The sequence below is a fragment of the Phacochoerus africanus genome, chromosome 2, assembly GCF_016906955.1.
Source record: "Phacochoerus africanus isolate WHEZ1 chromosome 2, ROS_Pafr_v1, whole genome shotgun sequence".
NCBI classification, from domain to species: domain Eukaryota; kingdom Metazoa; phylum Chordata; class Mammalia; order Artiodactyla; family Suidae; genus Phacochoerus; species Phacochoerus africanus.
The window spans coordinates 182801317-182817662 of record NC_062545.1 but is presented as its reverse complement, the minus strand read 5'-3'; the positions used below and the strand labels follow the sequence as shown (position 1 = coordinate 182817662).

Here is a 16346-nt window from a genome sequence, read left to right as displayed (position 1 = left end):
TTTCTCTCTCTCCCTGTCTCTTCTATTTGATTCTTTTCTTCCCTTTTATTTAGTACCAGGTGTGGGTCTGCATGCTGACTGTGATCCCTGTGTAATGGTGCGTTGAGAGCAGGCAAGGAGGTGGGTGTGCGGTGGGGCTGGTGGTGCTTGTCTGCTGTGTGACTGCCTCTTCCCAGGGAAGCTTCGTCAGGGGGCTTTTCCTGAGATTTCACATGCTTAATTTTTGACTTGATCTGAAAAGAGTTTTCTGGAATCCCATGAGCAGAGGACATGCAACATGGAGGGCTTCAGACTGACGTTTCCCTGTGGGCCAAGGTGCTCTGAAAGGGGGTGGGATCTCTGGAAATGATTCCCAGGCTAACTCAGGGGGACAGGAATGCAAGTTGAAAACTAGGGTCTGCACCAGCGATTCCAAAATAACATCAGCACCATAAAGGCAGGGCTTTCTTCTTCATCCTGGAAATAGCCTCATGTCATTTTGGGAAACAGGGGAGTTTGAGTCAAAAAATGATGCAATATCCATCTTATCCCTCAACAAGTACAGCATAGTGCTTTGCCCATGGCTGGTGTCCAATAAATATATGTTAAATGAAATCACGTATTAATGGAGAACATCACTGAAACGCTCCTTTAACTTGCCATGTATGCACTGTGGGTGGCCCTGCATCCCAGGTCCAAAATTTTGTTTTTCTTAAAAAAAGCAAACAAAAAACAACGACAACAACAAAAAAAACTATTGATGGGTTTAGGCTTTCGGGTAACTATTTCAGCCTCCTCTCGGGTCCTCATTGCTTTGCCCTTGGCCATTGGGAGAACTGAGTGTGCCAAGTGGTCATGCATCACACAGGTGGCTGGGTCAGTCCTGGGAGAGACTGGGGGCAGGGGGCAGCTATTGTTTTCCCTGCCGGCAGCTGGCCTGTTCAGAGTGGTCATTCTCATTGACTTTGTATTTTAATTTTTCTTTCATTATAAGTGCAAGACCTTCTGGTCGAAAGCCATGCCCACGCTTTGTGGTTCATCCTGATTCTGGAAAGTGAACATTATCTCAGCTCTGGAGTTTCTCTTCTTGGTGCATCTCACAGTGAGCTCTCCATGGGCTCCAGGAGTCCAAGACTCCTGTCGGCAGGCTGGGCTTGTCTGCTTTCCTTCAAAGCTCATTTGTATTGTATGTAGTGATGCCAAAGAGGGAAAATGAAAAGCAGGAAAGAAGGGAAAATGGCTCAGAAGCTTGACAATCCAGGTAGAGTCATAAATATACATTCAAAAAAATAAAACACTGAAAGTACAGCGTCCTTTATATTTTGGGGGGTTTTTTTGGCTGCATCCATGGCACGTGGAAGTTTCTAGGCCAGGGATTGAACCTGAGCCACAGCAGTAACAATGCCAGATCTTTAACCTACTCAGCTACCAGAGAACTCCCTATAATTTAGTTTTTTTCCACTGGCATTTCATGACCCTTCCTGGAGCTCATGATTGGAGCTGTTACTTATACTTAAATTCAAGGAAGCTATAGGTAAATAATTTCCTTTTTTAATAAATAACCCTACATTATCTGGCACAGATAAAAATTGTGCCAGGATAAAGTCCTGAAATATGTTTTACATCTGAAAGCACTCACAAAGTACAGAAACTTCACCCCAGGGCTGTGGTTCAGCAGGTCTTTGTTCGGCACAGTAGGGGAAAGATAAGGCATTCTGTACTTTGGGTGGGCCAGGGTGTCTTAGGATCTCCATGGAGACCTCCCCTCTGGTGGACTGCTGCTGTGCACTTCCTTTTTCTTTTTTGGCCTCTCTTCAACGTGTGGAGTTCCCAGGCCAGGGATCAGATCTGAGCTGCAGTTGCAACCTAAGCCACAGCTGCAGCAACACCAGATCCCTAACCCACTGTGGGCTGGGGATGGAACTTTCATCCCAGTGCTCCTAAGACCGCCCATCCCAGCACCACAGCAGGAACTCCTCCATGCTGTGCACTTCTAAATCCCTGCTTGAGGCCAAAAAGGAGAACTTTGGAGTTTTCAAACACTTGACACAACAGTGTCTATTGACCAAGAATGCTCTCTCTCTGGACCTCCTTACTTTTGCCATCCTTCTCCCCCTTACCTTGAAGGGACCATGGGGCTGCTACTCTAAACAAAAGAAGGATGTGTGAGTGTATAAGTCCAAAATGTAACTATTTTTAATTGGTGCAACTAGTCTAATTCTCTATTGGTCATCTGGATGGTTTGTGAGATTTCATACGAGAAAACTTGAATATCCCATTTTTCCTTTGTGTATGGTCATATCTTTGTTCCGAAAAGATTCTACATTTTCTTAGATTTCTCTAGAAATTGTGTGATGTATGCACATTTTGCAAAAGATATTAACTCCTGATTTATTCAAAATTTCTTTTTATAATTAAAAAGTAAATTTTAAATTTTAAGTTCTTGGCAAGGCAAAGATAAGTATATAAATAAACCAAAACCCCACAGGATCCCTAATGTGCCACAGTCTATTTGTCTTTTCATTGTGTAGAAAAGGAGCTGTTTCACATCCACCACTGCTCCCTACATGGCATGGGGTATTTAGTAGTAAATAACTAGGAAGCCATTTCATCCACAGGTGGGTATTAGATTAAATCACAGTGGGTGATTTATTTGGTTTTGTTTTTTAAACAATTGCTTCGTCCCACGGCTTTTTTCCTCTGAAAAAATACAGCATGCATTTAAGAGTTCCTTTGCCACTTCCTTCCCAAGGCCCCGGCTGTGTTCTCACACTGGGAAAATCCCATGTTCCATTTTCTGATGTTACACGTTTTCCCTTTAGTCTTTTCCAAGCCCCCATCACTAACAGTGTATCTTGTTGTCTGCCACTAAAATTTAAGAATATGTCATAAATTAAGAATGGTTCTACATTGCCTCTTATCTGACTAGCATCTGTGGGTGTCAGCTGCCAACAAGTAGCTCGGGTGTCTGGGCCGCTCCTGAATGTTCACATGCTGACACACTCTCTTCTGATAAAAGGTACCTTCAAATATGCATGCGACTTTCAATAATAAATTTTGTATGCTTGAACACTCCCTGTAAGAGAATCACTTGACCTAATAAAGCGACTTGGTTGAGACTTTGAAAAAGCTGGATATAAATATCTCTGGAAATTATAGAGTAAACATAAATACTTCACTCTGAGCATTTTCCGGATGTTTATGACCACATTTGTGAAATCTGAGCTTATTCAGAGGAAGGGCAATGGGGTGGGGGTTGGGGCGCTATTAGTCACACGGGATCCTCCCAGGGTAGAGACTGCAAACTAATAGCTCCCCCCAACATGGCTTCACAGGGGATAAAAGAAGGGTTTATTCTTTTAGTTCTTATCTAATCAGCTACCCTTGTTTTGATGATATGTGTACAGACCTCATCTAAAAAAAATCTATGTCCGAGTTCAGATATATCTTGTTAAGACTGTCATGTTCAAACAGAACACATATTATGTTCTCCAGAGAGACAGTATGTCTGTCTGTGTGGGTGATAAGAACTGAAATCAAAGCATTGCCAATCTTATATTTTAATGGAATATTTTATTCTATTTCTATGCAAGGTGCTAAAAAATATATATCTAAACTGACAGTTATAATGAGTGAAGTATTTATTTTATTACTTTAAAGCTACCATTGCAGAGAAGACTTAGTATGTAGTGGTGGTAGGGGAGAAGGTGGTGGTGGTGGTGGTGCTGCTGCTGCTGCTGGTGATGGTGCTGGTGCTGGTGGTGAAGGTGGTGAAGGCTGAACCCAAGACATGTTATGCAGAATGCTCAAGTCCTTCTTCAAGGTCAAGAGCTGACTCTCCCCTCATGCACATTCCTTTTTATTTTTGTACAGCTCCGAAGCTCATGAAGAGAAAAGAACATGGTACATACACCATTTTCTTAATGCAGTTTCACATTTGCTCTTTTACTCCACTGCCTTTAATTTTATAATGAGATCTTGATTCCAAGTTTCATATAAATGATCAACTGTCATTAATTGATTAGGATCCACTGAGTCAGCATCTTTGTTCTGTCCTCCTGCTTGTCTGAAGGATCAGAAAATGGGATGGTTAACAGAGGAGTCACTGAGGGTTGGATGGGACGGGTGTGTTGCAGATTAATTGGGGTGAGCACTAACTTCATAGTGCTGAGAGGGGTTGCATTCTATCAACAATTTCCAAGACTTCCTCCAGTGTGTCTGTGGGGTAGTACGATCTCTCCCTCCCCTGTTCCCTCTCTCTGCAAAACAGAGCTTCAATAAAGAGAACAAATCTGACTCCTTGCCTTCTCCTGATCTTAATTCTGTACTTTTGAGCACCATCCCTCGCTACTGGCTTTGCATCTCTCCCATCTTCTGCTGAAATGCTTGGGATGCTAGAAATCATTTGGAATTAGTAGCTGTGCTCTGTTTCTGACCTGGTGGACCACAAATGCCCACATCTACCACAGCTGGCAGGCGGTGGCGGTTTATTTTGGGGCTGGTATAAGAGGCTGTGTCCGAAGGCTGTGAGGGTCAGTTAGGGGATTTTTCATGTAATGTGATGTGGCCTCAACTCTTGTCTCCTTGCCCAGACTGCACTCTAGAAGCTCAACCCAAATATGTTAGAGGTGGGAAGCGCTATGGACGGAGATCCTTACCTGAGTTTCAAGAATCCGTGGAAGAGTTTGCAGAGGTGACAGTGATTGAGCCACTAGATGAGGAAGCACGGCCTTCACACATCCCAGCCAGCGACCGAAGTGAGGTAAGACCTTGGGCAGTGCATCCACCTGGACCACAGACGTGGCTACCCATGGGTACCCGCATCACTGTGGAGCAGAGGCAGGAGAAGTAAGGGACTATGTAGCTTTTCTCAACTCTTTTTTTCAACTACTTGCTAATCTGATGACTTGCTTTTTGGACGTGTAGGACTACTGATCCCATTGTAGGAAGGGAGAGTTTCATTTCCGTTTCAACTTTTGGAGAGCCGACATGACATTTTCTGTGCCTGCTTTATGTTTGTACATTTTGAGTTCAGTCAGTTTTATGTTATCTGGGGTCTGCCACTTCTCCCTCTTGGAAATCTCTCTCTCCTCCATGGCACTGTCATTTTAAATTACGGACAAAGCTAACCAGCTCCCTCCCCCTGAACTATAATACAGGTCTGTTACAGGTAGGAAATGAAAGCACTGTGTTTAGGCATTTTGAGAGCCAGCATCTCATCTTGTGGTGGAGTAAAGCAGCTTTGCGACTTCGTCCTTGTTGCAGCGCTCAGCACTTGGCAGGGATCTTACTGGCTCTGTGGCTCCAGGCGTGCCTGGCTCCCCAGCCATCAGAGCTTCCCCCCACCTCTCTCATCGCCCTTCTTCTCATCTCACACATTGCCGTTATCTACCAATCAAGGAGAAGCAGTAACATTTTATTTTTCTCTTTCTTTATGCCTCACTTACCAGCATCCATTTATAGAACATGATTGAAAGTACCATGCTGAGCAAGCTTTAAATATTTCTTACAAATCCTAGCTCGAGCTGGGAATGCACATATTTCAGATGCACATATAAGCTGGAAAAGAGAGCGTCTCAACTGTCTTAGAGTAGTCTATAGATCATAAGTTGATGAAGTGGTGGATGTGTGTTGCTGTCTAATGTCTGTGTTCAGCTTCCTGAAATCTATAAGAAGCTCGCTCTGGTGAGATCTCCAGCAGTGCAATATCTGACATCTTCAACTTTCCAGATTACCCACAAACCCAAAGGTAACTGAAAAGAGCCCAAGTATTGAGCAGAAATGAAACTGGCCACAAGTACTGCAATTTAGGAAGACACATGACTGGTCTGTTGATCAGAAGAAGGTTATACCATTAAAAGAAAAAAAAAAATGATACCTGTCCTCACAATAGAAGTGAAAGAGCAGTGGCAGAAATATGAGTGAGAAGAGAGAAGGACATGCAGCTAGAGGGGATGAAAGATAGAAACCACAGAAATGGTGTGAGTAGTGCTAGTGAGAAGTGATGGCTGAAAGCAGAAAGACCATGAGAAGCAAGAAGAAAAACACTGCCTAGAACATCACAGCACCGGGCCCAGGGGGTCTGGAGCAGAGACCACTTTCCTTATTGTTCAGTCAGTTTCACACTCTTGCTTGGGTCCCTTTGAGAATTTAGCTGCGGCCATTTCCCCAGTGAAACATATAGACTCAGTGTGCACAAAAATGTTGCATATACTATTTCAGGAAGGCAGGTAATTTGTATACTTCAGTTTTGACTGTGTTTGTAATATTTATCTTGCTGTCAGGAAAGGTATCATAACATAAAATCTCTTAAATAACCCTGAACAGTGTGGAATGTATCTGAGACATTTCTCAATGAAAAAAAAAAATGGCTAAAATAGGTCTCAACACTATGGGGAGAAGCTTTTCTTATTTAGAATATACTTTTAAGTCTAATATCTCCTTTCTCCAAGTGTTTTCAGTACCTGAGGCATTGTTACTCAATGCTGAGAGATTAAATGGTTTTTGGAGAAGAGAGTTTCTAGTTACCACCTGGGGATACCCAGAAAGTTCCTGGGCAGAGCTTATTTTGTTGCTGGCAGATGTATTCCTTTTATCATTGTTTTATCTTATCTACTGATTTCCAGTGAGATTTACTGCTTAAAAAGTGAGACTCTGGATAAATCACAAGGTCCTGTTTTATAGCACAGGGAACTATATCCAATCTCCTGGGATAGACAATGATGAGAAATAGTATTTAAAAAAAAAAGGTAAAGTGTGGTATCAGATTTTTTAAAAAAGATTTATGCATTTCCAAAAAAAGAAAAAAAAATGGTGAGACTTCGGTTTCAAGTGTAAATTTAAGTGTTGAGGCCTGAATCTGGGCAAAATCTTGATGCATGTATGTGTCTTAGTAAGAAGGTATGTTGGAAGAATCATCTTACCCCCCAATGAACTTCATCTTCCCTAATTCCTCCAGAATCATCTTAGGTGCGACCTTTCATATGGAAGCTGTGAGGTAGCTATTCACCATCAATAGAGGTCTGGAGTCATTGCTCTGTGTCTGTTCTCCCAGAGGACTTTACTGACTTGACTTCCAAAGTCTGTAACATCCTAACCAGAAAGCCTCTAGAAGAACAAGATAACATGTTTTAACTCTGTCTTTTTTTTTCTTAATTGCCAAAAGTGGACTCAAACCAACGTTCATACACTTGCTTTCTTGCCTAAAAATGAAGTGTTTTGTGAGCTGAATGGAGCCTGTCAGTTTTGAAATCAATTCATCACTTTAAAAAGCTAATAGCTTCAGGAGTTCCTGTTGTGGCTCAGCAGTTACAAACACGACTAGTATCCATGAGGATGCAGGTTTGTTCCCTTGCCTCACTCAGTGGGTTAGGGATCTGGCATTGCGGTGACTTGTGGTGTAGGCTGAAGACACAGCTCAGATTTTGCACTGCTGTGGCTGTGGTGTAGGCTGGCGTCTGTAGCTCTGATTTGATCCCTGGCCTGGGAGCTTCCATCATGCTGCAGGTCCAGCCCCTAAAAAGACAAAAACAAAAACCAAACCAACACAGTTAATAGCTCGATGTGTGATGTTTTTGATGTTCCTCTTGGCAGTAAGAAGGGCTGTTCCCAGCTTCCTTCAGTAAGCTTGGCTATAGGTTAGTCGCCTTGCCCCCGTGGGTGCATGTGGTCTGTGGAGTAATTTTGTCAGTGTCGGTCTCGTTGCATCCTGTTGGGTCAAGCTAACATGCCTGTTTCCTGGCCAGTTTCAGTAATAGCCTCAGCACCTGAGGGCCACTCAGGTGGCTCACACGTTTCATTCTCCGGGCAGGATGGGTGTGCTCTCGAAACCCTTGTCCCTTCCTCAGAGGCTGTCTAGGGCTCTGCAGAGGGCCAGGTCATCCTCCCTGTTCTAGAGTGGCCCTCAGATGGGGACTAGGGGGAGGGCAGGATTCTCAATGAACTGTATTTTATTGTATTTTTAATTTATTTTATTATTAATTTATTATATTTATTTAATTTTTTTTTCATATTCGGGAGTTCAGAACCTGACAGGAGTTCTTTATTATACTGCTAGCTTCTTTTATGTCCCATTTGGTTGCCTCAGGCCATTTTGTCTCCTGCCCTTGGGTGTAAAGAATTTCTTCCTTGGGTGTGTTTGTTACCAGTGACTCATACCTCATCTCAGTGCCACTGGGCAATATTGAAGGAGGGAGCAGGTCTGGGTCTCCCATGATGTGAATATTTCATGAAGAGGAGTCAGATGGGGAGCTGGAGACAGGCCTTCTTGGTTTGGTTGTGGATTTCCTTTGACACTTGGGTTCTGGGTTCCTAGCTTTTTTTTTCCTTAGTGTACAATTTCTCCTGTTCTCAGATAGGTCTCATTTTCCTAAAGTGACTCGAGAGGTTTTTTGACGAAGACCAAAGAACCTGATCGAGTTCCCATTGTGGCTCAACAGTTAGGTATCTAACTTGTATCCATGAGGAGCTCCCTGGCCTCGATCAGTGGGTTAAGGATCCGGCGTGGCCATGAGCTGTGGTGTAGGTCACAGACGCGGTTTGGATCTGGTGTTGCTGTGGCTGTGTCATAGGTCAGCAGCTGTAGCTCCAGTTCGACCCCTAGCCTGGGAACTTTCATATGCTGCAGGAGCAGCCCTAAAAAGCAAAAACAAATAAACAAACAAAACAAAACAAAAACACCAAAGGAGTCTGTTGTCAGAAGCTCAGAGGAGGGAAAGGCCACCTGTCACCACCCAAGAGGAGACTAATTTCAGCTCTAGAATGAATCACGTGATTATCTCATTTATCTGAGGACTTAGGGAGGGGTGGTCTGTGGAATAGAATGGTGTCACAAGCCACCTGTAAAAGCTGTCTTCAGGGTGGCTGGCTTTCTTCTAGGCACCCATCCTGTAGGGATATGTGGGCAAATGGTCATCTGAAGGGATAAAACAATAGTCCCTTCCCCGTTCCCCTCTAGGGTTATTCGATGGGAGGGCAGTTACTGCAAGTGGACAATCATTCCTCTGCTCCTGGGCTGGTGGTTCACAGTGTTCTTTCTGCATCCTTAAGTAGAAGGCATTCTCCCATATGTACAACAAAATTACAGGTAGTTCTCAGTAGTCATAATCTCTGTAGTCTACCTGTATCTCCACATCATTTCTCTTCCACCCAAGAGAACAGCAATGCAGGCAAGTGAGAGTGATGCTGCCGTAGAGTTGCTTTCCAGTGCCTAAGTTTATTTTTAATGTAAGTCCCATGTGAAGCTTCAAGCTTCTTTGGTTACTGCCATTTGGAAGTCCTCCCATGATGTCCACAGTGCCCCACTGTGATGTGGAGCCTTGGTGGAGAACCCATGTTGTCCCTATGGGGCCACAAGTGCTTCAGACTTTGGCCTTATCCCCTGAATAGGGTGTATGAGTGTTAACCTTGGGATGAGGTGTTTTGATTATGTTCGACTTTTGTCTTGGTTCACATATGTTAAAGCCCTATCAAAGTGTGAACATTTTAATCTCCATCCTCCCCCCACCCCAGCTTTATTTGGGGAATTTGATTTTTTCCTCCTGAAACAGAAAATATCTAACCTATTTCCAAGTTTACTTTACAAGTCCATAAAGCCATTGCATAGGGGAAGACCATTGTAATCTTGCTAAATTTTCAGCACTAAAATGTGTATGGCAGAATTTCATTTAGAAACCATGAGGGAAAAAGTCCCAGTTCACAAGAGACAAGGTAGGTTCCACCATCAGACTGAAATGTGCATTCACCTTCCAGTTGAGTGTGTTTATCTGGCGAATGGATCCCTTGGGAGTCTGACCCCTCCTCTGGGGTGGTATTGAAAGAAAAGTGGTGATTTTTCTTTGTTCACGGGATCATTTTCACTCAAGGCAATTCGATTGGACATTCTAGTCTGAATTAATCCAGACTAACAAAGGGCACATTCTTGATTCCAGAGTAAGGTATGATTAATGAGAATGCTTTGATGGTGGTTGTTTTTGCTTCGCTTTGTGAGGAAACAGAGGTGAGTTTTTGATTCTGAAGAGTACCTGTTTTTTCCCCCATATGTATGAGTAGATGCAATGGCTACTGAACTGACCTTGAATTTTATACTCATGTTTCTCCTAAGGGTAGCTGGAAGCAGGGGAGAAAAACAGACCGAATTCTTGACTCTGTTCTGTATTGCTCAGACGTGGTAGGAAAGGTTGACAATTAATACAATTGGGACAGGGCCACTTTGCTTTCTGCCCTCGTTGAAAACAGGGGACACCTTGTTAACTGTTTTCCTCCACAGGGAATAAATTGGGTCTAGTAAGATTCTTATCAAGAGCCAGAGGCTTTAAACAATGATTTCTTCAACTATAGACAATAGTCGTGTAAGCCAAAACCGTGCAGTTTAAGTGCAGACCTGAGAGAAAAGTCAAAGCCAGTTGCTTCATTCACCCGAGATGGACAAGCAAGTCAGGCCTTTGTGTCAGGATTGAGGGGGGGGGGCTGTTTAAAAACAAAAACAGAAACACCTCCCCCAACCTGATTTTTCTACTCTTCATCAAATCAGACTTCTTTAAGAAGCATGAAACTTACATTCCCCTCTGTTCATTTTCATATCTGTATAACTTTGCAGTTAACTCCATGATTTATTCATTTATACTTTATAGAGTAAAGATTTAATTCTGGACCAAACATCTTAATAACAGAGCAGTTCTGCTAAGAGCTTTTGTAGTTGAAATGTACTTATTTTCCAATTACTCTCTCGTTACATTTTTTTGTTTGTTTTAGTCTTTGACAAAGTAAGCAGTTTCATTACTGATGCCATTTGTTTCCATCAAATGATATGACATCATAGGGTTAGGATTTTTTATTAATGAAATTCTGGTGTTTTCTTTTATATTTCTCAACTATTATTAGATCATCTGACTATTCTTAGAGATGGAAAACTCATTCAGGGTGCAATTGTAGATAACTTGAAAGTGATAAAAAGAAGCCCCTTCAAAGCTAATAAGATGTCTTTCACTCTGACACAGATGTAGCTTTCAGACTTGCAGGCTTTGCTGTTCTGGTAGATCCTCCTGACTTGATCCCAGAGGAAATTCCCTTGGAGTCCAGACCTCCAGGACAACAATTTCTGATATTTATTTTCTAAGTAGAAAATAGAGCAGATAACACATCAAACATTAAAAAGTTGATTTTAATGATAATAGTAACATTTTCCAACTATACTGTTAAGTATTTTCCAAATACAAAGGCGATATTCACTATCTGTTGAGAGAAACTCTCATGAGGATACCATGGGCAGATCTGATATTAAAAAACAACAACAGGAGTTCCCGTCGTGGCGCAGTGGTTAACGAATCCGACTAGGAACCATGAGGTTGCGGGTTCGGTCCCTGCCCTTGCTCAGTGGGTTAATGATCCGGTGTTGCCGTGAGCTGTGGTGTAGGTTGCAGACGCGGCTCAGATCCCGAGTTGCTGTGGCTCTGGCGTAGGCCGGTGGCTACAGCTCCGATTGGACCCCTAGCCTGGGAACCTCCATATGCCGCGGGAGCGGCCCAAGAAATAGCAACAACAACAACAACAACAAAAAAGACAAAAGATAAAAACAACAACAACAACAACAAAAAACACCTCTTTCCTTTAAGGACTTTAAAATCCAGTGAACCAAAACCAGTCCCTAACCTTGGCGGAAGAGGCTTAAGGCTCAGGCTCCTTTAAATTCAGCATTTCTTCACACTGGCAGTATTGAAGACTGTTTGGCAGTGTGGCAGGACTCATCTAAATGTGTGTGCATTTAAAAATCACACATTAATTTCCCTTATCCTCAGTACTTACTTGTAGCTTTTAATTGCTTTTAAAGATAAAGGAGCAGATTTGCATTCTAGTCCTGACAGGCGTGCAGCTGAGGAGCTTGTCCCTGTGCTCAGAACAGAGAGACTGGGAGCTGGGCTGTCAGACCCCGCTTCACCACCCATTGGCCTTCAGAGGTAGGATGGCCAGAGATGAAGTCCTAGGAAGCATGTCCTTGCAAGGAACAGCCTTACTGGGTGCAAATGGCTTCTAGTACCTGTGCAGAGCACGGGACTTGTAAATATTTAGAACTGTTAGTTAAATATGCCATGGATGCTGTGTTTTTAAAAGTCCTAAGGTTTCTATCATAAATATTCTCCTGAACGGGTCCTGTTTTTCTTCAGAGACTTCCTGTACTTACTTCCGTGTGCTGCTCTTGTAAAATGGACACTGTGGCTCAGGGCTCAGTTTGTTGAGGGAGCTTTGTCACTTTAATACATTTCCTTTCCCTTCCCTCTGGGCTTGCAAGGCTTTCCCCTTTCGAAAAAAGAAAAGAAACGGAAAGGAGAGGAAGAAAGGAAGAAAATAAACAAACTGCTTAAGGCTGCTGAGTTCAGCCCTGCCACCTCTGCTGGGAAAGAATAGCCCCGTGTGTGCCCCATAATCGTTTTAATTAGCCATACATTCTGAGGGGCACAAAGGTCTGTGCTGGAGCAGATGGCTGGTGGGGACTGTGGCTGGGCTATTGTGGGCAGGGGCCTCGCCAGGCCTGCAGGCTGCAGATGCTGGCCGGGCCTCCAGGCTTCCAGCCCCAGGATCCAAGAGGCTCAGGCCATCTGCTCCACAGTCCAGCAAAGCAGGTGTCCCTCCGAAGAAAGGCTCCCTGAAAGCAGTGCCACCTGGGCAGCCCACATGTGCAGGGCATCCCATCCAGCTGTAGGACAAGCCAGAGCTGACCCCAATGGCCAGCATGACTGCATGCACAGCCCAGAGGCTGGGTACGGGACTCCTTTTGTCTGCTTAAGTGGGGTGGGGGCTGCTTTCTGTAGCAGCCATTTTGGGGCTGGGCAAACCTCTGACCTCTCCGCTCTGTCCTCTCTCATGGGAGCTGTAGGCCAGCACACATGGCATGGTGAGCCCTGCCAGCTGTGACCACCCATGGGACACTGTCCACAGTGGGGAGAGCTGCCAGGGAGGCCTGCTCTCAGCTCAATCAAAAGTTGATTGCATCATCACAACTAACACACTCAAAGCCGTAGTTTCTAGAGAGCCTCTTCTGGGTTTGTTCTTAAAGCTGACCCTGGTCTGTCTGCTGTTTCTTTCCTCTGTCCTTGTCTTAGTGGTAAACACTCAGGTAGTGGGAATAGTAATTATAGTATTTATTTACTTAACAGACACTTAACCCATAATTTGTAGCTGGCACAGTTTTAAGTGCTTTGCAAATACTAGCACAGCCTTGTAGGTGGTGGTGGTCCCTCACCATGGAGGAAGCAAGGCACATGGGGTCAAGTGACTTGCCTGAGCCTGCACAGCCAGTAAGTGAAGAGCTGCCTCCAGAGTCTAGATCTTTAACCAAATCATGGTTCCAGCTGAAATAATAAGAGCTAACATTTCTTAAGAGCCAGGTGTATGCCTCCATGTCCCCTATGAGGTGGGTCGTCCCCAGCTTGTAGATGAAGTAAGGTGCCGAGGGTCACCCAGCGGCGGAGCTGGACGTCAACCCGGCAGTCTCCCTCAGCTCCCATTTTGCATCCAGAGTCAGGAACCGCTGGAGGCCCACAGAATGGCTTGTACAGATTTATTAACATTCATTCTTTCTTAGAGGCTACATAAGATTTCACAGGGAGAAAGGGAGCTTCTTTTCTCTAGAATTGGTATGGAGGACACACCCACCCCAGCAATTGTCACCCCCCCCCCCCACTCCCACTTTGCCAGAGATGTTTGTGATCACCTCCCTTCCAGTGTTGATGGCTGATCTGTGCCTATAGGCCACCTGCTAGGCTTTCACATGCTGGGTAAACCATTGGCAATGACACGGTCTTGTTCCAGAAAGATGCCTCCATGTGTGGGTGGTGTTCCAGTAGCTGAATGATCTTATTTCCTAACCTTCCAATCTGCCTTCCTCTCCCCCTGCTTTTTAATTGGAATGAGTGGCTCCAGACAATGAGAATGAAAATAAATAAGCTGTGATTGAGGTGAGTCTGCTCTCACTGCCCATCCCCCCAAGTTGCAATTTATTATTTTTATTTTTTATTTTTTTATTTTTTTTATTACTTAATGAACTGTATTACATCTGTAGTTGTACATCGATCATCACAACCCAATTTGAAGTAGCGCCCAAGGGCTATGGAGGATCCCAGGTTAGGGGTCTAATTGGAGCTACCGTCACCAGCCACAGCCAGATCCGAGCCACATCTGTGACCTACACCACAGCTCGTGGCAATACCGGATCCTTAACCTACTGAGCAGGGCCAGGGATCAAACCCACACCCTCATGATTCCCAGTCGGATTAGTTTCCACTGCGCTCAGGATGGGAACTCCCCAAGTTGCAATTTAATAGCAATAAGCTGCCATGTGCTTACTCTTTAGTAAAGGCACAGACCCTTGATGGAGACAGGAGAGAAGCCCATGGGCTACTCAGTCTCCAGTTGAAGTGGTCTTGGAATGAAAATGAAACCATTTAGCATAAGCTTGCTTCTCCTTCTAGCAGGGCTGGTCTTAGCTAGATCTGCGCTTCTTATACAGGGCCACGGAGAAATGCTTGAGAAATCGTCACCCCTGGAGACTGTAAAACAAATTATCCCTTACCCCACCACCCCTTGTCCTAGGAGTTTGTGTGAAATCACTTAAGCTGCTGTACCAATGCCGTTGGGTACAGCTGTCTGAAGAACGCCTCTTTGGATGGCTGTGGTCCCAGTCCCCAAGGCAGGTCTCAGATGAGTGTCCCTGATCTTTCCACACTGCTAAGTTCAGGAGGCATTGGCACCAACAGCTTTCTCCCTCCTGAAAGCACCTGGGCCTCTCTCCCAGGCTTTCAGGTCATAGGTCACAGGGCAAGAGGAGCAGAGGGGTACATGCCCAGGGTACAGAACTTTCTCTACCCCCAGGTCACAGGGAATTCATTTAGTGAGGATTCACAGGCAGGTGGGCAAAAGAAATGGTGAAGTTGTACCTATTTGTATGGTATAAACAACACCTATAGCAGTAAAGGAAATAAAATTATTCCCCATGTTCTTCCAACCAAATGTATCTGTTTTTATTATCCCTGCTTCCTTTGAGTCTTGTCTAATTGTATGAAGATTTTTTTTCCAGAGGTAATCATAGCGTTGATAGCATTTTTGTCATGGTCTTTCATTTAACGTTTCATAAGATGTTTTTCCATGTTCCTGCATGGTTTTATAATTATACTTTTAACAACCACATTATAATGTATCATTATACTTTATGGCCCATTGTCGAATATTTAAATCATTTCCAATACTTTCCTTTTGCAAAAAATGCTAAATGCACATGTTTACACGTACGCTTTTTTCGCTTTCTTTCTTTGATTTTATTGCTATCAGAAATCATACAAAATTGTGTCAAGTATTATGAACATTTCCAAGACTTTTGATACATAAAGCCATTTTCTTCACTAAAGCAGTAATATCCATTTACATTGATGCCAGCAACATACAAACTGGCCAATTTTATTTTTAGTTTTTATATATTTTTTGTCTTTTTTAGGGCTGAACCCACAGAATATGGAAGTTCCCAGACTAGGGGTCTAATTAGAGCTGCAGCTGCCAGCCTACGCCACAGCCACAGCAATGCCAGATCTGAGCTGCATCTGTGATCTACGCCACAGTTCATGGCAATGCCGAATCCTTAACGCACGATTGAGGCCAGGGATTGAACCTGAGTCTTCATGGATATGAGTTGGATTTGTTACTGCTGAGCCACAAGGGGAACTCCCACAGGCCTATTTTAAATCATAACCTTATTGATAATAGGAGTCATATCATAAATACTTTGCTAGTTTAATGGGAACATAATGATTCCTTGGTTTTACTTCTTTGATTGCTTTTGAAATGAACCTTTCCCCAAACTTGTTTGTGTTGCCTCCTATGGGAACTGTCTGTATTACTTGGATTTCTTGGCATATTTCTTACACATTTAGATAAATAATTGGCATATTTCTTACACATTTAGATAAATAATTGATACCTCTCCAGGTTCACTCAAATTAATGCTTTAAGTTTAAGCATGGTAATGAAAAAACTGCAAATATATGTTTAATATGTACATCTAATATGTACTATATAAACATATGTGCAAAAAAATAACAAATTTTATAGTGCTTGTTAGGTGCCAAGCACAATTCTAAGCATTCTTCCCAGCTCTGTGAAATATGCATTACTTTATTCCCACTTTGTAGATGGAGAAAATGAGGCAAAAGAGGTTAAGAAACTTGTCCAAGCTCAACCCAGGAGGTAAGCCAGGATTCAGAGCTGGGCAGTCTAGCTCCCAGCCTCCATCTCTTCATAGTTAGGGGTAAAATCAGGGAAAGAGGGCAGCAGGGAAGAGTGAATCAGATGTGTGCACCCAGTTGCACAGACTCAGGAGGAGT

At 43.5% G+C, this 16346-nt stretch overlaps 1 protein-coding gene across 8 annotated transcripts in view; it reads left to right on the top strand.

The window, feature by feature from the left end:
• Nucleotides 1-16346, top strand: part of NIN (ninein) — a 143697-nt gene that overhangs the window by 65835 nt on the left and 61516 nt on the right. For 6 of the 8 annotated variants that reach the window (XM_047767300.1, XM_047767301.1, XM_047767307.1 and 3 more), the window contains one exon: nucleotides 4572-4741. In XM_047767300.1, the coding sequence (XP_047623256.1) occupies nucleotides 4572-4741 (170 nt within the window). Of the gene's footprint in view, nucleotides 1-2908; nucleotides 2999-3611; nucleotides 3883-4571; nucleotides 4742-16346 lie in introns of those variants that run through there. The other 2 variants (XM_047767303.1, XM_047767302.1) reach the window with 2 other exon arrangements.